Genomic DNA, 23,906 nt, shown 5'->3' on the forward strand with positions numbered 1-23,906 from the left:
CAACTTTTGATAATTCTCGTCTGGCCATGTGCGCCCAGCAATGAGGCTACTTCCTTCATGATGTTTCGCACGTCCTCGCAGCCATAAGTCAGCATTGGGCGACAACAGTGCTGACAGCCTACCTGATGGCGAACTACGCCAGTCTGAACGTGTGTCCTACTTGTTCCAAATCATACAAGAGGCCCGAGCATTTGCGTCGCCACCAAATATCGCACGGTACGGAAAGGCCTCATGAATGCATGGGATGCGGAAACACGTTCCAGCGCTCTGATGTGCTGAAGCGACATCTCAGGACGTGCGACAATTTGTTCGATCATCCCGCGCAATCGACAGAGCCAAGTGTCAAAAGACGTGCTCTTTCCAATCCTCAAACCCAACCGGATCCTACCATCAGTCTTCTTGACTCATATGACCTCCCAGCATCTACCGACGAGAACAGCATTCGCCACGGCGGCGGCGCTCCATCTTTTACCAACATAGCCGGCTGGGTTTCTTGTGGCCTGTCGAGCCATGATTTCGACGTCCCATCTGATAGCTGGCAGGACTTTCTCAACTTGGGTTCAGGAGTCCAGAGCCCGGCTAGTGCAATGTCCGATGAGAGACACCATGACGACCGATCTCTGAACTTCTTGGCCAATTTCACGAGTGAGACTGGTCTCGTCGATGCTTTCGATTGCGGTACACTCGAGCAACGGCGGCGAGTCGCAACAAGCTTCCAAAACGACGTTGTAGGGTCTAAGAAGCACACTGCTGTGCCCGTACCAGCATGTGCAGACTCCACTGTGGCTTTCGCAGGGAACCCAACAACATCAGACGTCAATGAAGAGTATAACTCTCAAGCGGCCGTTCTTCAGTGGCTCTCCGATCCCCTATCGCTCAAGTCTCACGAGATCATCACTTCTATCAAAGACGTTGTGCTGCAGCAATCCAAAAACAGCTGCGTCGACCTTTCGTGGTCAAACACAGCAGAAGAAGCCTGCTTACATTTCTTTTCTCCAATGAACATCCGACGGTATATCCACTTTTATTGGGCAATTTGGCACCCTAACGTAAATATCATGCACAAAGCCACGTTTCATTCCGCCTCTGCGAAACCCGAGCTTGTCGCAGCAATGTCAGTGATGGGGGCATGTGTCTCGCCAGAACCATCGGATCGCGAGTATGCGAGGCGCTGGTTCAATTGTGTTGAAGAACTGGTTTTCAGCATTGACGACCTCTGCGATGACAGCCCTGTTTCCAGCTTTTGCGACACTGGCGAGGCTCAATGGTGGCGAGGAAAGCTGAGAGCACTACAAGCTGCATACATGGTGTGTCTCTACCAGAACTGGGAAGGAACACACTCGAGCAAGCGTCGAATTCGCCGATACCGCTACAGCACGATGGTTGCAGCTGCCAGAGACACCCTTCACAATGCCCGGCATCCCAACTACCGGCAACAAAACCTATGCGATTTCTCTTTCAAGAACTTTGCAGCCAGAGAAGAGCTGATTCGAGTGTGTCTGTGGATCTTCCTCTTGGATACCGCCTTCGTGATCTTCAACAATTTGCCTCCACGTATGGTAATTCGGGAAATGAGAATGAGCCCGGCTAAGCCTGAGGCTTGTTTTCAGGCCTTGACTGCAGAAGATTGCTTCAACAGTCTGGCGCAAGAACAGCAAGACAGTGCTCTGCAGCCAGTGGAGTCGTTGGATTTCGCTTCAGCTTTCGAGATGCTCTATCGAAGCCATGTCGATGACGACTCCAGCACTATGCTGGCCGGTCTAGGACCTCTCAATCTCTTCGCCATGACATCTGCACTGCATTCTCTCATATTTCACTATCAAAGTTCCTTCAGCTGTCAGGGTTCGCTAAGTGCCATTCAGCAAGGCCTGCAGAATTGGGAAATGGTCTGGAACATTTACGTTACACGTTTCTCTGAAACACCACGCCACTCTCCGGTGACTTCCTCCATGCACGATCTTGCTTCGGATGATATGTGGAGGCGTGTTGGTTTTACACGTCATGCGTCAGAGTACTGGCTTCTTGCAAAACTCATGGTAGATCGTCTCTCCACATCAGACGATGAAGGTGCTGAAGCCGCGGCGTTCTCGAACGGTCTAGTGCAGAAACCAATGAGCCTTTCTAGCATCGAGTCCGCCGGCCCGCTTCTCAGGCAATACGACCAAACGAGTATGCAACAGGTTAACAACTTGATTTCTGAATTCCAAAAAGTGTGTATCCGGTCAGATAGTAAGGATTGACAGTGCTCAAATCGTTTCGGGTTGTACAGTATCAATATTTATGCCGTGTATAACCGAGGAGGAACACCATCTTGACGATCGGCTTTGACCGAGCATGGCCATCGTCTTGGAAGATGCACTACCATGCCAACACAGGTTTTATGACCTGTACATCAATTGTCAGATACAGCCAGTGCCTATAAAATGAACTCACCTTTCCAGCCTTCATATCGGCTATCGCCTGGTTCACGTCTTTCGCCGGGTAGACGGCAGACAGCAGATTGACCGGAAATGAACCGGACTGGACCATGTCCAAAAGACGTGGTAGGAACTGTTCTCCATGAGACATAGTCAAACCTGGAGTAAAGAACATACCTCTTGAGGATCGGTAGAACCCAGAATGACTCCAATGATTCTTTTACATGAACTCAAAATGTCAATTGCATTGGCCTCGATCTGATCTGTTGGCTTCGGAACGCCAACCAGAGCCAGCGTGCCTGCATGGCCGAGCGCCTTGATGCCATTGTTGATCATTGAGATTGACCCGGTCGTGTCAACAATGTACTCGATGCCGTCCGGACACCTTTTGTGGACTGCATCGAGAAAGTCGCCCTGCTTCGGGTCAATGGTATGCGTTGCTCCAAGTTTTGTAGCCATTTCGAGTTTCCAAGTAACAATGTCAACCGCGATAATCTCCTGAACTCCCTCCATTTTCGCTGCCATGATTGCCGCCAGACCGACGGCACCAAGTCCAAAGACAGCCACGCTGCTTGTTGTACGAGGTTTGAGTACGTTGAGTATCGTTCCAGCTCCTGTCATGTACCCGCAACCCAGAGGAGCTAGAAATGACAAGTCCTTCTCCTCACCACTATACTTGACGACCGATCTGGCATCCACAACTGCAAGCTCGCTGAACGATGACTGTCCAAAGAATTGCCCCCGAACACGTTGTCCGTCTGGTAACCTTATCGGTGAACTCTCGGGGCCTCGCGCACCAACAAAGTTGATGTAGGTGAATTCCGCACACGATCCTTTACGGCCTTCTTTGCACACCGAGCAGCTCATGCAAGACGCAAAGCTGAGTAATGCGAGATCACCGACATGCAGATCTTGGACGTCTTTTCCCACTCTGCGGATGATACCTGCACCCTCATGGCCGAGTACTGCTGGATATGAGCCGACAGGAATGTCACCATCTTGCACCACAAGATCCTGCGAAACATAGTCAGCTACAGACCGATCTCGCCCTAAATTCGGGACTGGTCATTACAGTGTGGCAAATCCCCGTAAACTTCATCTGCACAAGCACCTCATGAGCCCGAACCTCGTCGAGTATCACATCCCGGAGCTCGAATGGTGCATGAGGTTTCTGAACCACTATCGCTTTTGTGGGGATATCCTTCTCTGGTAGGGAGTCCATGACGTTGAGATAGTCAATCAAATCGTTTGCGTGCGTAGTCTTTGATCCTGATTGTCCTTCTGTGCACTGGTACTGCTTCAATAGAGAATCGGGTACGGGCCTGCAAAGAGTATACAGCGTAGACTTGAAGAGCCGAGGCCCGGGCTGTAAATACTGTACCTAGGCGGAGAGCTTGTCAAGGACCTACTCGGGCATTCCCCCACCCCCACTTCCGTGGGCCAAATCTTGAGATAGCACCAACGATGCTGCCGAACTTGATTTATCATGACGGCACTGTTATCGGGATCCAAGGCCTTTAGAGATCTGGTTCCCTTCGCCCCTAATCCTGCGATAAAGACATCGTGCGTCGCCATGCTTCCAGCAACGCCAGCAAGATGCCTGTATGCTTTTGGCTATTGCTTCATTCCAAGGCGTCAAAGTAAGTCAACTTCGACCATGTATCACATCTCGGTGGAAGCAGATCCTTTCACAATGTATAGAAGAAGTCTGGACTGCGCGATCTCGTCAGGATAGTACGTTCTCACATCAGAACCAAAGCAACTTACATCATGTCGCACATCAATCTAATCTCCTTCGCTGATTTACCCTCAGTACAGTGATCTCGCGCCCCAGCCTTGCGCAAGCGGTTCTCATGTCTGAGCAAGACATGATGTTCGGACATGATGTTTGAATAGCCCCATCCCAGCAGGCGAGAACTAGATATCGAAGCACCACAGCGTGCCCAGGCTTGAATCGAGGCGCATCTACTCCTCCGTCTGCCACGGTAAATGACGCTTGCTACAACGCGGCGTGCGTTCTCTGGGCCCGCACTGTGGAGTAGAGATTGAGTGGAAACTTCAATGCGTAGAAGAGTCGTGGTAGTGTCGATTGGGACCGAAGACAATGGAGGTCGCGGAGAGCGGCTCCGCGATGGCCGCGTTGCTGAGTAATGCACGGATAGGGAGAGATCTGACCCAGCCATTATCGCATAACGCGCTCGTGGATTACAACGTGCAACTTTATCCAGAGTGCTTGTGCATTGTCAATGTCACAACTGTAGAGGTCTCTGACACGGTCATACATTGGACGTGTACATGTGGAGGCTTGATTTATCATCCGTACTGACCCATGTCATGAAGATCGTGCCTTATAAAAGGGCTAGGAACAGTGACATGGGGGCCACCGGTAGCAAACGCTCGGAGTTCAAGGCTTGTGCAAGATGTCGGCAACTCAACCGATCAATAAGGTCGTGCTGATTGGGGTGCAGTGGTTCAAAATCGTTGAAGTGTAATTCGCATGCTAACTTGCTGATAGGCCGGAGGAAATCTGGGTGCAATCATCCTGGCCGCGTTACTCAATGCGAAAGCTTTCCAAGTCACCATTGTGACGAGAGAATCGAGCTCGGCATCTTTCTCACCAGACCTGAGTGTGGTCAGGACAGCCTACACCGAAAACAAGCTCGTGAAAGCATTTGCAGGACATGATGCGGTCATTTCTGCTGTGGGTGCCACCGGCTTTCTGGATCAGAAAGTGATCATCGATGCTACGGTCAAAGCAGGTGTCAAAAGATTCATCCCGTCAGAGTTCTCGTCGAATACCCGAAGCGAGGCTGTTCGTCATCTCGTCCCTGTATTTGAGCCGAAGAAGATGGTGTTGGATTACTTGAAGGCGAAAGAAGCATCTGGCTTAACGTGGACAGGCTTAGCAACTGGCATCTTGCTTGACTGGGTACGTGTTGAGCCTCGTACCGGAAGAGCACAACTAATTCAAAAAAGGCATTCCAGGTCGGGTTCCTAGGATTCGATCTTGTCAACAAAAAGGCCGAGATTTGGGATGACGGCAACGTGGCTTTCTCTGCCACGACGCAGGATGACTTTGGAAAGGCCATCATCGGCATCCTGACACATCCTGCCGAGACGGCAAATCAGTATCTTTACGTCTCGAGCGTCACAACCACTCAGAGAGCAATCTTGGAAGTAGTCCAGTCTCATACCGGGCAGGGATGGACTGTTCAACATGTCAAGACGGATGAAGAGATTGCTCGCGGCAGAGAATTGGTTGCAAAAGGTGACTTCTCCGGCATGTTTGCTCTCGTTAAAGCTTCAGCTTGGGGAACAGTACCAGGAATCAGGACAAATTATCCTGTCGACGAGAACTTGGCAAATGAACTCATTGGCTTGCGGGCGGAGAGCAGCATAGACGAAGTCATGAGGAATGTGCTCAGATCTGTTGCATAGACGTTGAATGGGTTGCGGATGGGCCCAATGGACAACTTTAGAATACAGCATACTTCCTACACTTCCAACGAACAAAGAGCGAGGAGATTGTTGTCACTGTAAGAGTTGGCCCTGACCAGCGGTAATGATATTAACTGTGGGAGGCCTGAAATGGGGTAATTCTTGCGTATCTTCCCCATCTGGAGAGCTTGGCCGGAGGACCCTGGAAAATCCATGCCTGGACAGGGATCCATTTGTTTTCCGTCCATTTCGCATTATCAGATTGAGCGCTATTTCTGGATCAATCCGTGCATATCTCGAACCCGTACGGCATGTCGGGCGATTCCTGCAGTAAAGGAAGATGTCTACATGCTTTTGGATCATAAGCAAGCGCATGGCCTAGTCCACGATGGATGACCCAGCCGCCACTTCCAGACTTACGCCAGGGCGTTCCTGCGTCGCTTGTAGAAGGCGGAAGATCAGGTGCGACCGAGATCAGCCTTGTAGCTATTGCACCAAACTCCACTTACAGTGCGTGTATCCTGGTCCAGATCAAGCAGGAAAGAAGCAACCGGAAACCCAATTACTTTCGAGACTAGAACGCATCGAGACATCATTGCTACGACTGGAGTCGAGGATTGCCAACGTTCCCACCCCAGAGATACCCGAGAGTACTCGACCCGACCCTTTCTCTCATCAGGGAACGCCTTCTGGTACTCAGCTCACAGCCAATTCAACCACTGGCAGATTGGTCTCGGAGCAAGGGGACACCAGATATGTCACGAGCAGCTTTTGGGCTGACCTCGATGAAGCCGACAAGGACGAGGCTGCTGCCCCTAACAACCCCTCGCTCGTAACAGAATCGTCGCCTGCCAGACCTGCCCGCTCACAGCAGAAGTATGGGCCCATGTTTGGCTCAACGATCCATCTCGCAGAATTGGTGCAATTGCACCCTACGCAGAATCATGTCTTCAGTCTCTGGCAGGTCTTCCTGGAGAACGTTGACCCAGTCCTCAAGATGGTTCACGTTCCGGTCACCCAACGACAAATACTACGAGCTAGCCAGAATCTTGCACAGATCCCATCTGCATTCGAAAGTCTCATGTTCTCGATATACTACTCTGCTGTTGCAAGCATCCAATGTTCAGCCTCTTGTCGGAAATTATTTCAGGAGGAACGCCAGACATTGCTTGATCGTTATGAACTCGGGGTGGGGCAAGCACTTTCCAAAGCAGACTTCATGAGCAGCCCGGATGTCACCTCACTCCAGGCCTTGACGATGTACCTGGTTTGTGCGCGCCACTCGGCTAACAAAACTTATATCTTCTCCATGACCGGGCTTCTCATCCGATCAGCCATGAAATTGGGACTACACCGTGACCCGGTCGCTCTTGGACTTTCGCCATTCTTGGCGGAGATGCGACGCCGACTGTGGTGGCACATTGTTATACTTGACGTTCGGACAGCCGAAGACAACGACATGGATCCTCTCCTTTGTGAGCATATGTTTGATACCAAGTTTCCTGCCAATGTCAACGATGCTGACTTGGACATCAATATGACCGAGCCAGTCTCAGCCATACGACAACGTACGGAGATGACATACACTTTGACACGTTTTGAGGGTAGCTACGCCGCGCGAAAGTTGGTGTTCTCATCCAAATTCAATAAGGATAATGGCTATCCCAATCTTTCGTTGCCGCAAAAGAACGACTATATCGAGGCTCTGCTGAAGGACCTCGAAGAGAAATATTTGAGGTACTGCGACCGCAAAATACCTATCTGTTTCCTTACGGTGACATCGATACGTATGGTCCTTGCTAAGGTCAAGCTTACTATTTGTCATCCATCCCGTGACGGCTTAACAGGGCTGACTGGTGCCCGACTGCACGATCTTGTACAAAGCAGCATTGAGATAATCGAATATGCCCACACGCTACGAACAAGCGACAAATACTCTCGATGGGTCTGGCTCTTCCAAAAATACATTGAATGGGATGCGGTTGCATTTCTTCTTCATTGTCTCGGCTCCGCAGCAGTACCCGATCTGGTCGAGAGAGCTTGGAATGCCGTCGACACATTCTTCAAGGCGTGGGAGGGTCATGTTCCAGAGGGTGAACGGCGATGGGGGAGATTGCTGAACCTCAGATCCAAAGCTGCCGCGAAACAAAGTCCAGAAAGCATGACTACCAGCCACGTCGGTCCCAGTACTACAACAGCAGCAGTGCATTGTAGCCAGAATAAGGATCCTACTGCTTCCACTCTCACAAGCATGTCCAGAACAGCCGATCCGCAAAGTGTTTCTATGGCAGGCGCTCAATGTATCATGCCTACCTCCCAAGCATCTTTGCCGCAGGTATTCGATCCAAATATTGACGTTGAGTATGGCGAGTGGAACTTTGACAACGTATCCTACATCATGCAAGAGGCACCGAGTTGGGACATGGAGCTTGATGAAAACTCGTTCAACTCGTGGATGTGATGCGCAAGCATTATTTTCATTGTTCTCTCACAGCTTCATCCTGATTGAAATTATTGACTTGCGGTCAAGCCATAGCTGGGCGTAGCACACAACCTATATACTGTAGCACACAATTCCAAGTCAATGATCTGGCCATAATATTTGCATAAGCATGATTACTACTAGTAGTGTTCAATTGATGGAGCCGTTGCCAGCAGCCGCCATCCTGCGGCACCCTCTCCGCAATCCGCGCTGTGGAAGTGAGCCTGCGGAGACACTCAGCGAAATGTTCCGCCATCCGGCTACAAACACAGCCTACACATTCAGGTAGAGTGCAATCCATGCATCCTTCTTATTCCAAGTCTGCAGCATCTGGGCTGAACGCGTCAATAAGAGTCATAGCACTGACCGCCAGTATTTTGGGGACTACGCATGCAGCAAGCGTCATGGTCCCGAAAGCGATGTCGTACGAGGAGTTCGGAACTAGGATACGAAATACGAAGCTTCGTGCTTCTAGCTACTTTCAGTACGCACTGCATACCCCTTTTGGTACTTATCCGCGAGATCATGGCACGTCACTTTCCATATGGTCTAACGCACCTTTGTTCTCTCGCCTTTCTTTCAGAGGTCTAAACGTTGAGAGAATACTGTTATCGCTCTGCTAATTGGACTTTCTTCAATGCAGACGCCTGAACATATGTTAACGCGTCCGTCAAAACTCGCGAATACAGATATGGCTAATCGCCGGAATATACTAGGCTGTGCACCCATCAGGTCAAGTATATATATGCTGCAACCAACGAGGCCGTTCCTCAGACAATTCACCATCAAAAACTCGTCCTCCCAGAGCAAGAAAGAAACTACTCTTCTCAGAAAAGGTCGTCCTCCACAGCAAAGAGAAGAAACGTTCTCTCTCACACTATCTATCTTCCCATAGTCTTCCTCACCATGGCTCCCAGACAGAATGACCGCGGACCATTGTATCGAGTCACCGGTCTGGTTGGGTTGGCGACCGAAATCCATGCGCAGAGAAAATCCAAGAAGACTGTCAGTCAAAATGCTACAGAGAGCTCTTCTACCTCGACGAGAAACATCCAGAACGAACTTCCAGCCTACGACGCCATGATCGGTCCACAGGGTAATCCCGCAGAAAATTATACCGATCGCCCCAATATGATTGAGCCTCTTCCTTTACCGATAATTCTACCTCAACGACGTCCGAACTCAAGGAGTCGTGGCTTTGTCCGCGCCTATGCTCCGGATCTCTGGCAATACAAAGGCATCGATCAGCAGACTTTTCTCGCCTTCTTGAAAGACTTCCACACATCGTCGCAAGCATCACCTATCTTCCAGGTTATCAACGTTGCTGCCATTGCAGCTGGATTTGCACCATCGGTAATAGCAATGGCCGTCTCAGCTGGTGTTACGGCTGCTTCGAAAGCCGCCATTGAGGTGCAAGGTCGTGCCCGGACGAACAATTACCTGGACAAGGCGAATGAGGAACTGTTCCACCCGAAGAATCTGCATTGTATGATCATGACTTTCAAGCCCGAGGCGCAAGGCAACGTACTCTTGGATTTCGATCTCAACAGTGGCGCCTTCAGTAATGCTCAGACGGTGCTGAAAAAGTGGTCCAGCACAACCAGCAGCTCCGGAAGAAAGCCGTCCGGTAAACTCAGGACATCCGATGGAACTACCAAAGGCGAACTGGAGCTCCCACAGGCTGCGTCGCTGATCTTCCCGAGCCCCTCCAGTCAAGATGAATCGACCACACAGGAAGACTCAGATGAATGTGCCGATGGACGGCCATCTGCTCAACGTCGAGAATCGTCATGGAAAAGCACACGCAAGTTCGTCTCGGAGTACAAAGACCGTCGTGCCCAGGCAGATTTCGCTGGCAGGTACGGCCCAGACTCAAAGCTCGCTGTCCCCGGTGCCGCGGATCCTGGCAAATTTGCAAGCAGGTTTGCGGATCCAAATCACCCTATCAATTCTGCAAGTTCCCTGGCTCTCCTGACGGGAGGAAGAATTCAGAGTCCCGACGACGTCAAAGCGAAATTGACGCAGTTGACTGGAAGGCCTCAAACACAAACAGTCAATTACAAGGGCCAGGCGATAGCAGGCGTCCGGGACATGATCGGACAGCGCAAGGGATCGAGTCCGAGCTTGCTTGGGGGTGTCAAAGGGATGATGAAGCAGGATGTTTTGTACTTGGTGATTGCCGAGATACCGACTGAGGAAGAAAGGTCCGATTTACTGGCGAGTGCTGAAGTCGAACGTCCTTGATGTGATATCTCATTCAATGCCGCCTGTGGTACAGCTTGGCGCTGCAACGAAAGATCCGCTGAAGAGACTATCGATTTTGGCTATCGATTTTGGCCATCACCTGGTACTTCGACCTGATTTGCTCAATTTGAAGTTCAGCAGAATAAGTGCAGCATGTTTGAGAATCGGGGATGTCTTTTCATTAGATACGATGTTAGCACAACTGCTGTTACCTCATTTAAGCTCATCGCTGCCGCGTGCTCGGCCTGGCAAGCAATCTGCTCTTTCCCCATGAACGGTCCGAAAGTCGATTCTCCTTGTAGTTCCACTCCTTGATTTCCCTGTCGGTGCTGACAGTACTGCTCCATCTTCTCCTTTGGACAGGAAGTCACTTGAGTGATCTGACCCCATTGCCCACCCGCCACAGATAGGCCTGGTGTCCTGGCGAGGTATTCATTATCAATACGAAAATTCGCACTAGCATTAGCATTACGAAGCATCAGACTGTCCTGGAACTCCCGATACCTTAGGGCAACTACCTCCAGCGTGCGGCATATGAAATGAAATGGTATGTCACAGTCTGTGCCGCAGCTCTGTCGGTCAGCCGTTGATATTCGTGCAAGAATTCGAATCAGGTCGCAAGCACATGACTTGCTGCGAATATCGGAGAAAGTGTCATGGAGAAGAGACATCACGAGCTCCGCCTCATCGCTGGTTGTACCTCGTCTCTTTGTGGCACGTCCCATAGGACCTCGCCAACCTCGAATGGTATGTGTGCTCGCATGGTCAGGCTTGTATTATCCTGTAATTGTCCTGCTTGATGTTGTGGATTCGGAAACGTTACCGCAAGACGCTGAGACGATCCGGCAAACAGTCGTGGATCTTGCCTTCCGGGTTTTTAGGGGACTCTGAGGTTTGCTGCTGAAATGGCCGCTTGTTGCCCGTTCTTGTTGCTTTCGGGGTAGGCGTTCGACCTTGGAAACAACGTCGACAACGTACTGTGCCGATTCTCTTGTAGAATCGATTTCTGCAACCGGTGTCAGAGCTGCGCCGGCCAGGATCTTCGGAAGTGTAGCGATAGCCGGATCTTCCTGGTCTGCACTTTGACAATGTTTATTTCCCTGCTTCTTGTGTTCCGACGTTGTTTGATTCGTTGGATTGGATGACAGTGGCTTCTGATTGTCTGACAGCTGCCTTGGGCCCTGAAAGCGGACATTATTGGCATAGGCCGTAGTTCTGATGGTCTTGGATCGGTCGAGAACGGCTCTTTTCGTTGTAGATCCACGCGACCTTGGTCTTTCTGGAGATCTCGTACGTTGGCGAGTCAAGTTCGGTCTCGCGTTTGACTTGCTCCTTGATGTTGAAGATCGTTGAGCAAGACCCTTCGCAAGATTGCCGGCAGCTGAGTCACCATCAAGCTCGAGCATGTCGCCCCACTGCAATTCATCATCGTCGTCCGAGGCTACTGCACTTTCGTTGTTGCCATCTTCATCAAATGCGCAAGGCTTTTGGACTTTGCGAGGAGCCTTGCTAGCGTTCTCTTGCAATTCGCTGATAACAGCTAGTGGACTGATCGATGTCGTGCTGGCATGCCGGGAAAAGGGGGACATTCGACCCGATCGACGCCTGAGCTTGACATCTCCTTCGGTGTTGAGACTCGTCATGCTTGTTGTGGACATATTCGAATCACGCCTTGTTTCGCTTCTACCATCTCTGCACGAGCTTGCCGCGCTTGAACTGGTGGAAGCACAGAACCCGCGGCTGACCTTGGTCCCAGTAGATTTGTCAAGGTATTCCGTGGCGGTGGTATGCGAGTGTGAGCTGTGCGAGCTTGCAAAGCTGCTGGCACGCGAATGTTGAGCTTTGTAATCGCGCCACACATCGTCACCCATTCCCAGCGGAGGGCAGTCTCCTAGATGGTCGATAATGATTCCCTTCATATCGTGTAGGCTCCGTACCGCGCGCTCAAGTTGCCAATCGGTTGGAGCGTTGATTGATCGTCGATACCTTCCAAACCCTATCATTTCTGGCATTGGTACTACCAGCTGATCTTTGAAAGTCCATGCACCATCGCAGCTGAAAGTTTTCTTCAAGTCACTATAGTCTGCGTCGCTGGAAAGGTCTGGTGGGGAATTGTGGTTTACCAGAGATGGTATCGCTGGACTCGAGGTTGATCTAGCGCAGGCCGGTTTCTCAGGAGAGTACACGAGAGCGGTGCGAGGCTTGCGGTGGTCAGGAATGGGACTGCTGCAAGCCGAAGGAGGTTCTTCATCCTCGTTTAGTCTTCAAATCATCAGGCCATGGACAAAAGGTGATCTTACGACTGGGTAGTGGTAGGATCGGCTCATTCGCAACCTCTCTTATCAGTTTGAGTGCCTCTTCGACCTCTTTGTATTCGCGTTCAAGTTTCTTTTTGTCGCTCTTCTCTGCCAGGCCTGTTGGAGCATCAGTCTCGAGTATTCTAGTGTCATCCGGGATGATGTTGCCATACCACGGCCAATAATCCACTTGGTAAGCTTATCCCAAGCCATAGTTGTCTGGCCGTTGCGGCAGATTCGCGTTGGTACTGCCTTGTGACGAGAGGTAGGTGAGATGAAGGTAAGTGAAAGGGAGGACGGAGACGTTTCCAGTCACTGCTCAGGTTGAGGCAATGCTGAATATCGAGGGGACAAAAAGTCGAAGTGACGACTGACTTGATTATCGTCGACGGCTCTGATCGCGGTTGAAATTGTGAAATGAAGTGACATAACACGGTAAAAGAAGTCGAAAGTGATGCAAACAGTAAATGCGACACCGCTATTCATGCCCAACCTACAAACAAAAGGCAGTGAAACGAGTGGGAATATGAGAAAGAAGGTGAGGCAGAATTCGCGACTTTTCCTCACACCCTCATCCATCGATCGTGGTGCTCGCAACCGCAGCGCAAGTCAAGTTGAGACGTTGTTGCTGCTTCTCTTTTCCCTCCGTCGTCCTCTCCTTCCTCAGAGGCTTCCAAACGCAGCAGTAGGCACCACGCCTGTATTGCGAGGAGAAACCCGAAATCTGCTTGCACTGATACACGGCTGAGACAACTCTCTTTCAGGCAGAAACGGCACTCATTATCATCAAACTGTTGCTTGCAAGGCCAGACAATGTTCAATGAAAGTCAGGTCAGTACGTCTGGGAACAAGCAACTATGAACACTCTCAAGCAGACAAAAATGAACTGAATACAACCACTTGATTTGTCGGATTTGTCGGAAAGCCACAGAGAGAACAGGTTATCACAAGACAAACAGCTTGGGGATGAATACTCACCTTCTAAATACTGGACTGTCTGGGTATATTGGTAGTCAATCTGACAACGCACAGATCGCAGACATGGCTGAATCGTTGCACAAGATTTGGTTGAATGGTGTGAGTGGCGCCTTTCGTTCCTTTGTTTGTTGAGACTGAACGAGATGTCATATCGACCACATCTACCCCAGTCTGGGCAGTCTGAATATCAACAGCATTGCTTTTAAAAAGAACTTGAGAAAGTGAGAAAGTGGCTGCTATCAATCAGCTTCGGCAGGTTGTACACCGACTTCTCAAAAAAGCACGTACCAGACTGGGCCGGAAGCTATCTCAGGCTGCATCATTTCCGTCATATCTTTCAGAGACGTTGTGCACCGATATTGGGGGCCATGCTGCTGTTGGATTAATCGGGTTGATGTGCTTCAGTTTACCATTTTCCTGTCCGTATAACCACCATTGTCATCCTGACAAAAGGCTACTGACCTCACCTGTGTCAGACGTTCGTCTTGGTAAGGGTTCTGAGGAGCAAACAATCTGTGTCCGAAATGGGCGCATCTAGAGATCTAGGGTTGCAATTGCATGAATCAAAGCCCGATGCAGAATCTCGACGTGACGCATCATAGCAGGAAGTGTGGCCAGCAGGCTATGACCTTGATCTGAAGAGTTTGAATCTGGGATCTCAGGCTCAAACCCGAGAGTAAGCAAGGTAAAATTGCGGCAGCTGAAGATCCTCAAGCCATTTGTGGCTTGCTTGCTTGCATGCAGCCATCCGTCGGACTTGATGTTCCGTTTACACCCCTGCTGTCCTTTGAGCCATCCAATGCGTGTTCGACAGCCTGCGGAGTAAGCAAACGAGGACTTGACAGACATGACAGATGCTGAAGAACATCATGCATTTGCGAGACGAAATAGTTATCGTCTCATAGGCAGGTGTTGGCGATGACAACGACATAGGAAAACAACGAGTCATCGCTAGACAGACTAAGCCATCTAGGTAGTCATTGGAAAAACGCCAGTTATTCATTCCCTCGAGGTTGTGATTCATGGCGGGGCCTGATATAACAAAGGCGTTGCAGAATAAAAGAGACTATCTCGGTTGTAGCTTGTCGGGTTCCCACGCGTATTTATTAGCTCCTAATGCACGGACCACCATCACACCTGTCGTCTGGCTTCAACGACGCACCGCAGCCCGTTCTTCGGTCAGGAAAGAATCAATGCAAGTAGAGCACCTCGATGAGGAATAACAGCTTCATGTATGTGCTGACTAGATATCCCCTCTATGCGGTGCAGGAAATTTGCCATCGCTGAACGCTTCAATCCTTCTTTTGTCCTCCCGAATGCTCGTGTTGGCCGTGACCCGCCGTCATTATGTGACAGATATATACAAAAATCACATGGAGACGTTAACTCGGATTCTGCAGGTACTCCTTCCCTCCACCGCTATTCAGCAGCTTGAACGATGGTCCGTTCCATCCGGGACCGAGTTGGCGGTTCGCTTCTACAGCTAGACTGTCGCGTCCTCCCTGCTGACCCGCGTAGTTCTCACTTCCCGGTAATTCGGCGATCGGAACAGATTCTCCTTTCCTTGCGGGCTGGCTGCCCTCGAGTTCACTCCGTAGAGTCCAAGGCATGGCAGCTCGCCCGTCAGCCTCTTGCATCACTTGCCCGTTGGCATCGTATGCTGTAGGCGCCGATGACATCTCGGTTTCGGACTTGGAGGGTCCTCGGATGGACGCGGCGCTGGTGGCTTCTCCGTCCCTGCGCCGACGACTGCTCCATGGTCGTAGCCGTCGCTCTCCATCTTTGATTGTGATGGCCTTCGACGTTTTCGGCGTCGTAGAAAGAGAGCTAAAAGTAGTGCGAGAAGCATCACGGCGCCGAGACTTGCGCCAACCCCAATGCCAATTTTCGCACCTGAGCTGAGCCCTGAATGAGAGCTGCCGCCAGTAGTGCCGCCTGCTGCAGCGGCTGAAGGGGTCGTCGAAGTCACAAAGGACGATGTGACGGTTCTGGCGCCGGAAGTAATGACCGTCGTCGAAGGGGCAGTAGTTGATGTAAATGTTAGACCGTTCGATGTGAAGGTTGTCGTCGAAGGGGCAGTAGTCGATGTAAATGTTGTGGCACTTGATGTGAAGACTGTGACAAAGGTAGTGGCAGCTGCTGTGGCCGTCGCTTTCGTGGAAGTCGGGCCGGAAGTAGCGGTCGCTGAGTTTGCTGCACCAGAGGAGCTTCCACCTGCACCAGTACTGGTAGGAGTAGAGGTCTGTGAAGCGGCCGCCGACCCAGTGGTTAAGACAGAACTAGGAAAATGGCCGACGAAAAACTGTATGCTCTGGCCGGTGCTGGTCGGCAGCGAGCAAACACTGGTAAGGGTGTTTGAGTCGCTAAATGCCACAGTAGCTGAAGCTGCATTGGTGCAACTACAATACGCGCCTGCTTGCAGTGTCGACGGGTTCCCGGATTGCGAGCAGATAGCCCATTCACCATCGCTGTCGTCGCAAAGTGTCAAAGCAACCCACGGCTGGTCTAAAAAGCATTAATCAAACGACTCCGAGATTCTGCTTGCTGGCAATCGCTTACCGCCTTTTTTCTTGGGACAACTCGCGTCTTCGTAGTTTGGATCGGTACACCCAGCCCAATATGTCAGATAGCTACCATAGCCAGAACCGTGGACACCGAAGCAAGCGTTGTCAGCTAGACAGTTGTCTCCCGCTCCGCAGCAGGTTTGATGTCCAAAAGCGTCGTTGCCGCATGGGACAAACTCGTCACCCAATTTGTCCCCAGCCGCGGTATAGCACGTTCCATTGCTGATGTAGGGATTCAAAGTGGTTGCACTCATCGCGTTGATCGCATTCTTATGGTTTTACGATGCAGCGCCTGACGGTGAACAGTGCACAGAAGGAAGAGAAGCAAGCACTGATTATCTTTGCCACTGAAACTGAAACCGAAGTGACGTCTAGGCCAGTTAAGACATGGCACGATTGTTACCTTACATCATGAGGAGAAACCGGGAAGGATGGTGGCGAGGCGAAGTTCCTCACCAATCGCTTATTTCAAGACCACGAAACTTGGTTGTTCTCGAGTCCCCTGTACTCGTAGATCGACTTGAGGATCTTCCGAGTGAGGCCATCTTGCACTGGCAACATCGACACTGGACATCCGCACCGAGAAAAGGGGGGAGCCAAAAAGTCGACGGGCAGTGAGAAGAACAACAGAACAACTTCGACACATTAAAGATAGAAGAGAACTGGAATGCCTTAAGTATAGGCCAAGTATACGGTGGAGCTTATGGTGAAGCCTACGGTGGACTTCTCGTAAAGTTGTATTTATCATTTTTTGACCCTAACACCGTACGAGTACTATCTCGCACAATTGCCAGATCTCGACTCACCACAACCTGAACAATACTTACAAGTAGGAAACGCGAAAAAGAGGCCCGTTAATATTGGATTCAAAGAAAGATATAGCAAAAAAAAAAGATCCAAAGGTTCGAACGCGGTTCGAACGCGTGGCCTGAAGATATTGTAATGCTTTTATAAAGACTGCAATCTTCCGCTCTACCACTGACTTTTGACTGTTAGAATATTGTATTGCAGGTGAATGACCGCGATACCTGGTAATTGTGCAGAATGAGGAAAAACCCTGCGAAGCAAGAAATGCAGAATCACAGATGGACATTGCAGGAGCAGGTCCAAGTATATTCAAGGAGGATATTGGGAGTAAGACTCACGCTACCGAACCCGAGAAGGCAAAAATCGTTGAGGCATCGTTTGGCGCCAGATTAAAGGATATTTTGGAGACCGTAATATATGACGGGAACGTTGTTTTGGCGAGGCATCTGTTCCAAGAGATGAGAACCATTCCAAGGTTACCAGTAATTAACCTTGAAGGTAGCCGCTCTCTTGGCAATATTGCAGAGTTTTTGATGTTTTCGCCGATCACGGCATCAATCAATGACCGCAAATATGGAGAAATTTTGATAGACACGCGTACGGGATTCTAAGGACATAAAAGGAAGCAAAAGATCTATTCATCGTGTAGAAGTCCAACAGCGAAGCTTCACGTCGACAACCAAAACCGCATTCATCATGGCGACGTAAGTACCACACCTCACCTTCTCACATCTTTGCGCCTCAGAAACAGGCCAATGCAGAAAGACCTCCTGTTCGAAGAAGCCCTTTAGGTTACATAATATGTGTCCCCAATTTCCTGTCTACTAGATTCTCCAGCATATCAGATTTCCAGCATGTTTACCTCTGTTGAAGCATACTGATCTCACCCAGCAACATCCACTTCCACGCCAGCCCCCTGACACCCGACATTCGCGCCGGTCTACGCAAACAATCCGGCCTAACAATCTGGCTGACCGGACTCTCGGCAAGTGGTAAATCCACCATCGCCGTCGCCCTGGAACAGGCACTCCTCCGCAAACCCTACAACAAAGCCGCCTACCGCCTCGACGGCGACAACATCCGTTTCGGCCTGAACAAAGATCTCGGCTTCTCCCCCAAAGACCGGGAAGAAAACATCCGCCGCATCGCCGAAGTCGCCAAACTCTTCGCCGATTCCTGCACCATCGCCATAACAAGCTTCATCAGCCCCTACCGCGCGGACCGCGATCTGGCCAGGCAATTGCACGAAGCGAAACGACCGGACGGTGAATCCGGCGTTCCTTTCGTCGAGGTCTGGATCGATGTCCCCGTTGAGGTCGCCGAGCAGCGCGATCCCAAGGGTCTGTACAAGAAGGCTCGCGAGGGCAAAATCCCTGAGTTCACGGGGATTAGTGCGCCGTATGAAGAACCGCTGAAACCAGAAATTCATATCGCCAGCGACAAGACGAGTGTGGAGGACGCGGTCAAGATCATCGTCAAGTATCTTGAGGACAAGGGGTATTTGAGTACTCCAGCTGAAGTGGATGACGAGTCGTAGACCCAGTCACTACGGTAGTCATTCAGCATCAGCAGATTCAGCCTGTGGGTGATATGGTGTGATCAACTACAATCACAAATGCATATGTGGGGGTGCTTTGTATGCATTTTCGACCAATATATATCTGGACATACCATGACGGGCGATGTGGGAACTAAGATCTTGAAATCGATAGCCTAAGAGAAGGTCGTCGCTATGCAGTAAGACAGGGAATCTCTGCTTCGTGTTACTTCACAGTGTTTTGATTTTGTTCTCCTCAGCCTCGCCTCAGCAGTCTCTACTTAAATGTCCCTGACAGCGACAATTGCTGGCGTCCATCTGCTTTGTCTGAACTACTGATGTCCAACAATAGCCTTAGGCTTGTACGGTTCCTCAAGGTACTTGATCTCATCCGCAGTCAGCGTCTTGCCCCTCACAGCAACCGCCTCCTCCAATCTGTTCAAGTTACTGAAGCCCACAATGGGGATCGTGCCCTTCTGAATGATCCACGCAAGCGCCACCTGGGATTGTTTCCATCCGTGCTTCTCCGCCAACTCCTGCACACGTTTGATGATCGTAGTGTCTTCCTCGTTGAGGCCTGAGAACATGGGGTTGCCCTTCATGCTCTCCTCGCGAGTCGTTGTGTCGGATCCCAAAGGTCGAGCCAAGAGGCCGCGGTACAGTGGTGCCCAGGGGATCAGTCCCACGCCAGTCTCGTGGCAGAAGGGGATCATTTCGCGCTCTTCTTCGCGGTAGCACAGACTGTAGTGATTCTGCATGGATATGAACTTGGTCCAGCCATTCTTTTCGGCGGCGGATTGGAGTTTGGCAAATTGGTAGGCCCACATGCTGGATGCACCTATCAACAATATCAGTATGTGGCATGGCTAGGAACACCCAGGTAGCGATAGGATTGAAGGTGGATTTCCTAGTTGCTACGCAACTTACCGATATATCGGACCTTGCCAGACTGAACAAGATCGTGCAACGCCTTCATCGTCTCCTCGACTGGCACTGACTTGTCGAAACGATGAATCTGAAGCAAGTCGACGTATGGAGTATCGAGACGTTCAAGACTCGCGTCGACGGCATTGAATATCGCGGCACGGCTCAAACCACCTTGGTTGACGTAGTCTTTGCTCTTCTTGATGGCGTCGGCGTACTTGATGTGCACGACATCGGGCTCCTCGCCGACAGTGCCGAAGCATTTTGTCAGCAGGACGAGTTTGTGTCGTGGGATCTTGTGCTTTTTGATGGTTTCGCCGATCATTTTCTCGGAAACACCGTTGGAGTAGACGTTGGCTGTGTCCCAGGTGTTAAGGCCGCGGTCGTAGGCTCCTTTGAGGAGTTTGTCGACTTCGGCTTCGTCGTCGATCACCCATGGTTGCCAGTCCTTGTGGCCTGCCTAGTTGTCAATGACTGCTTTGACTACAAGTGATTGGAAAGGGTGAAGATGCTGTATTTCAGTTGGGGAACATACCGAAAGACATGGCACCAAGGATAGGAATCGAGACACGCAGACCCGACTGGCCCAGCTGGGCGTACGAAACTTTTGTGCTCTCCACGCTCTCCTGGAGAGATTGAGGAAGTCCGGCGTCACCCATGGTTGCGATTGCGTTGTCGTTTGAGGACGGACGTGTTGTCACGAAGATTTCTTTTCAGGCTGGGAATATAACAGACCTATAGGCGAACTTGTCAGCCTCTGAAAAGGAGCTTGATGTCAGGCCCTTCGTCGAGATTGGTATGATGTTAGGGCATATTTACCTCTTGTATCTTCAAGTATTCTAGATGAACACCGTATTGCCAGATGTCCCTGTCTACTACAATTGATAAGGATTTGAAAAGCACGAATGAGCCGTCTTTGCCGTTTATATACGGGACAAGGAGGACAACCCTTGGTCATGGCCCGGCAGATGGCCGATAGATTTATCCTAAAATGTCACTCCATTGGATTGCACCATCGTCACCATCACCGCCTCAACTGCTTCCCCGCAGCACATGAGGTGGGTGGGACAAGGCGACCGGTAACTGTGCCGTGCCACCAGTGGTGCTATCCAAGGTGGATGGAAAAGGGAGCTTCCTGATTCGGTCATAGCGGCGTTAAGTGGTATAAAATCCATGATCAGGGTCTCTCTTCTCCAACACACTAAGTATTGCAGGTGTTATACCATGGTATCAGAATTTATGAATTGGTATACCAAGTTGCTGATATCTCCAAATCGCTCAATGCCTCCTTCGAATGCCGACGACATTTACGCAGGGCTATGCCGCGCAAAATTGTTGATGTTGAAACAGATATGAGAATATCGTACACGGTGATTCTTTTCATCCCAACCCAACCCAGAAAGACCAAATGCCCATTTCCACATGCAGTATGAGATGCCAAACAATCCATGCATTTTTCATTCGTAACCTCTTCGTCCCTGACTCGTGTCGTGATGTGTCCTGCTGTAAAGCTCCCAAGCGTGTATCTTGCTCCATGTAATGTCTCATGCCAGCAACAAGCCCTCTCTTTGCTTTTCTATCTATGTCCGGGTAAAGCCATAAGATCTTCTTCCTCATCTCCATCATCTTCATCCTCCATCAATTGATCACTGTCACTCCCAGATTCAGATTCAGACTCGACTTGCATAGCTTCATGCCTTGGTGGGGAATTAGGTCGGCCCCAGAAGTCCAGATGGTCATCGTCATCAAGTGGCGTCGTCCCTCGTCGAGGTACTGGCACCGTCTCTGCAGGTCGCTGACCCGTGCCAAAATAACTGCCAACCGCCGGAGACATAGACCTTGCGGACCGCCCGGTCGGCGAGTGAGGCAATAGCCATGATGACCGGCTTTCGGGAGATTGTGCACCTATCGCCGTATCAATAGGGCTGAGAGCGGAGGCGGCCACCGGCCTTGTCAGATTCGCTGGCTGCGTCAGTTCCTCCATTGGAGTGTGATTCTGACTGGCAGTGATAGCTGCTTCACTGATCCCAGCTTGCTGCGCTCGTTCCTGTTCTTGCTCAAGTTGCGGCGTCTGTTCAGCGCCCAACAACTCCAGCTGTGTGGTATTGTACGAATCGCAAAGAGCACATTTCAACCCCAGCCAGTGATACTTGGTCACGCTGCGGCTATTGCAGTCATTGCAAAAGACATAGGCTCGATTGTCTCGGTATTCTTCCGGCATCGGTTGCTCTTCGATATGTCGGTCCAATCGGCGGAATTGACTCTCCATATTGGCTATGCTTTTGGAACATATAGGACACTTGTAGCTGGCATTGCACCATTCCGCAAAGCAAGTTTCGTGAATACTGTGACCGCACCGCATAAATGCTACCGGCTTGTTGGATGTAAACATGTATTCGCCACATATCGGACAGTCACATTTGGTGCTCCGCTCGATGCACTTGTGCGTGCTCTCGGCCTGTATCGACATGCATGCTGCACAAGTCTTGCAATGGAAGAAGTCTTTGCCCAGACCTTCGCCAATGCGACATATCCCACAGTCGTCGCAGTGATATATAGACTTGGCCGGGTCGTTGCTCCAAAGTTTACAAACAGCGCAGTAATAGCATGCTGCTTGAACGTGGCACATCTTGCAGAATTGCCCGACAGGCTGAGGTGTACCGCAGAGCATACACAGCATATGCTTCGTCTCCCGACGAGGTAGGATGTGGTTCTCATCTTCGTCGTGGCACAGTCGGCAAGTGTACCACCTTTGGCAGGTATTGCACTGCATCTTGACATTGCGTTTATAGTGAATGCAACCTAGGTCCGGTCTATGAGCCTCTTCTGTCGTATCCATATCGTCGTGCGAAGGTTCAGGGTCCAGGGGTGCATATGTCGGCACAAGGTCTTCGGGGATCAGGTTGTAGACAACCTCCTGACTCGCACCGGACATTATAGAACTCGGAGTAGCAGGACGTTGTGGCGCGCTCAAGACTTTCGAGGGTAGTTGTTTCGGCGAACGCAGGGCCTGAACTGTTTGATATCGTTCCATCATGAGGCCATGAACCAATTTCGATTTCTCCGCTGCTGTACCAGAGCCCGCCCATACGCCAGAGATTTTCTGCCGTAAAGGCCCCATCCCGTCGTCCTCTGGGAGGGCACCTGATCCGTCCCTCCTTCGATAAGCATGGTTACCATGACCTTCCCGCCGAGTTTCCGACACTCGCGACATTGTGAGCTCATGATGGACTGCGGCTAATGGGTCCGATAAAGAGTGCGGTCTTGTGTGTTCTTGAAGTCGTCTTGCTCTGTATGACAATTCTTGTGCAGGATTGAGCGAGGTTTCACTGCTTGTACGTTGATCTTCCCGTACCACAGGCCGAGAAAACTGTACTGGTTCTGGGTCTAAAGGTGGAAATTCGATGGACTCGCTTTCCTCTCGGCTGTCTAATTGGGTGACGTCGTGTGCCAAATCATCCTCCATCGGTTCGAGAGTAGGAGAAGGGATTTGGTCGAAAGAGTTCAACTGAGCCGCCCATAACTGTATTGTCCTTGTAATGGATTGCACAGTAGTCTCTTTATTATCGGGTTCGGGCTCTTCGAGAGGAGGGGGAGAGGAGGAGTTCCAGAAGCGAGTAGGGTACCAGCGTTGTAGGTCCGGGACAGCAGGTAGAAAACCTGGTGCTGGCGAGGGCGAGTCTTCTGCAGCGCTCAGCCTCGAGAATCGCCGTGCTTGGCGCAGGACGGGTTCGACAATGAACGAAGGGAGATATTCACTCATTGAAGCCGGTGAGAGTAGGCATGCTACGAGGATGTCGTCAGAGAGTCTGCAGTCGCGTGAGTGGTAGTCAAGTTGAGAAAGCTTGCAGACGACCAAGGTTTCTGTAGGTCTGGGCAAGGCACGCAAAAGAGAGGGTGAGAATATGGGGAAAGGAGTAGCATCGGAAAGCAAGGGAGAGAGAGAAACTGACGTCGTGATGGATTGTCAGGTGGTGAGTGGCTGAAATGACTCTGGCCTGCGCTTGTGACATGTGAAGCGAGTCCAGTTGGTGACACGTGCTCCGGGGACATACCGCCGCTTTGTCAGCAAGGCTGGCCTCTATCGAACTCAGCCTCGTCAGATACGGTCATAAGATGCAACGGTAAAAGGTAGCAACAAGCTTGCCATGATCATGCAATGACATTATGGGTAGTAACCGGCATTGCGCTCAATCGAGGGTCGATACTGTGCAGGGA

At 50.8% G+C, this 23,906-nt stretch overlaps 10 protein-coding genes across 10 annotated transcripts; 5 read left to right on the forward strand and 5 right to left on the reverse strand.

Annotated features, from left to right (window-relative positions):
• The first annotated feature begins 28 nt into the window (after nt 1-28).
• EDD37DRAFT_83714 (uncharacterized protein) lies at nt 29-2,419 on the forward strand. The gene has a single exon (XM_062820332.1). It carries the CDS (start codon nt 126-128, stop codon nt 2,238-2,240), a length of 2,115 nt encoding a protein of 704 aa, XP_062676028.1. The 5' UTR covers nt 29-125; the 3' UTR covers nt 2,241-2,419.
• Nucleotides 2,300-3,872, reverse strand: EDD37DRAFT_83697 (chaperonin 10-like protein). The gene is made up of 4 exons (XM_062820331.1): nt 3,490-3,872; nt 2,595-3,431; nt 2,434-2,550; nt 2,300-2,385 (listed from the first exon to the last, which is right to left on the reverse strand). Exons 1-4 carry the CDS (start codon nt 3,637-3,639, stop codon nt 2,359-2,361), a joined length of 1,131 nt encoding a protein of 376 aa, XP_062676029.1. The 5' UTR covers nt 3,640-3,872; the 3' UTR covers nt 2,300-2,358.
• A 965-nt stretch (nt 3,873-4,837) lies between these two features.
• EDD37DRAFT_671962 (NmrA-like family protein) lies at nt 4,838-6,032 on the forward strand (the record flags this gene model as incomplete). The annotated part of the gene is made up of 3 exons (XM_062819436.1): nt 4,838-4,879; nt 4,933-5,346; nt 5,394-6,032. The coding sequence occupies 3 exons, from the start codon at nt 4,838-4,840 to the stop codon at nt 5,853-5,855; spliced, it is 918 nt and encodes a 305-aa protein (XP_062676030.1). The 3' UTR covers nt 5,856-6,032.
• Nucleotides 6,033-6,111: 79 nt separating this feature from the next.
• On the forward strand, nt 6,112-8,450 carry EDD37DRAFT_618722 (fungal-specific transcription factor domain-containing protein). Its single transcript, XM_062815826.1, has one exon. It carries the CDS (start codon nt 6,244-6,246, stop codon nt 8,314-8,316), a length of 2,073 nt encoding a protein of 690 aa, XP_062676031.1. The 5' UTR covers nt 6,112-6,243; the 3' UTR covers nt 8,317-8,450.
• Nucleotides 8,451-8,790: 340 nt separating this feature from the next.
• Nucleotides 8,791-10,942, forward strand: EDD37DRAFT_83740 (uncharacterized protein). Its single transcript, XM_062820333.1, has 2 exons — nt 8,791-8,821; nt 8,981-10,942. Exon 2 carries the CDS (start codon nt 9,244-9,246, stop codon nt 10,579-10,581), a length of 1,338 nt encoding a protein of 445 aa, XP_062676032.1. The 5' UTR covers nt 8,791-8,821; nt 8,981-9,243; the 3' UTR covers nt 10,582-10,942.
• Nucleotides 10,943-11,357: 415 nt separating this feature from the next.
• EDD37DRAFT_661996 (uncharacterized protein) lies at nt 11,358-13,091 on the reverse strand (the record flags this gene model as incomplete). Its single annotated transcript, XM_062819147.1, has 3 exons — nt 11,358-12,826; nt 12,882-12,995; nt 13,052-13,091. The coding sequence occupies 3 exons, from the start codon at nt 13,089-13,091 to the stop codon at nt 11,358-11,360; spliced, it is 1,623 nt and encodes a 540-aa protein (XP_062676033.1).
• A 2,147-nt stretch (nt 13,092-15,238) lies between these two features.
• Nucleotides 15,239-17,056, reverse strand: EDD37DRAFT_690693 (uncharacterized protein; the record flags this gene model as incomplete). The annotated part of the gene is made up of 3 exons (XM_062820004.1): nt 16,416-17,056; nt 15,549-16,361; nt 15,239-15,516 (listed from the first exon to the last, which is right to left on the reverse strand). Exons 1-3 carry the CDS (start codon nt 16,672-16,674, stop codon nt 15,239-15,241), a joined length of 1,350 nt encoding a protein of 449 aa, XP_062676034.1. The 5' UTR covers nt 16,675-17,056.
• An 867-nt stretch (nt 17,057-17,923) lies between these two features.
• On the forward strand, nt 17,924-18,764 carry EDD37DRAFT_655763 (adenylyl-sulfate kinase; the record flags this gene model as incomplete). The annotated part of the gene is made up of 2 exons (XM_062818780.1): nt 17,924-17,931; nt 18,119-18,764. The coding sequence occupies 2 exons, from the start codon at nt 17,924-17,926 to the stop codon at nt 18,762-18,764; spliced, it is 654 nt and encodes a 217-aa protein (XP_062676035.1).
• Nucleotides 18,765-18,876: 112 nt separating this feature from the next.
• On the reverse strand, nt 18,877-20,439 carry EDD37DRAFT_83801 (aldo-keto reductase). Its single transcript, XM_062820334.1, has 3 exons — nt 20,224-20,439; nt 19,692-20,144; nt 18,877-19,602 (listed from the first exon to the last, which is right to left on the reverse strand). The coding sequence occupies exons 1-3, from the start codon at nt 20,345-20,347 to the stop codon at nt 19,097-19,099; spliced, it is 1,083 nt and encodes a 360-aa protein (XP_062676036.1). The 5' UTR covers nt 20,348-20,439; the 3' UTR covers nt 18,877-19,096.
• A 429-nt stretch (nt 20,440-20,868) lies between these two features.
• On the reverse strand, nt 20,869-23,830 carry EDD37DRAFT_573301 (ring finger and CHY zinc finger domain-containing protein 1). The gene is made up of 2 exons (XM_062814366.1): nt 23,642-23,830; nt 20,869-23,497 (listed from the first exon to the last, which is right to left on the reverse strand). Exon 2 carries the CDS (start codon nt 23,449-23,451, stop codon nt 21,265-21,267), a length of 2,187 nt encoding a protein of 728 aa, XP_062676037.1. The 5' UTR covers nt 23,452-23,497; nt 23,642-23,830; the 3' UTR covers nt 20,869-21,264.
• Nucleotides 23,831-23,906: the final 76 nt, after the last annotated feature.

This window comes from Exophiala viscosa (genome assembly GCF_022695815.1).
Source record: "Exophiala viscosa unplaced genomic scaffold EDD37scaffold_1, whole genome shotgun sequence".
In the NCBI taxonomy this organism is placed as follows: domain Eukaryota; kingdom Fungi; phylum Ascomycota; class Eurotiomycetes; order Chaetothyriales; family Herpotrichiellaceae; genus Exophiala; species Exophiala viscosa.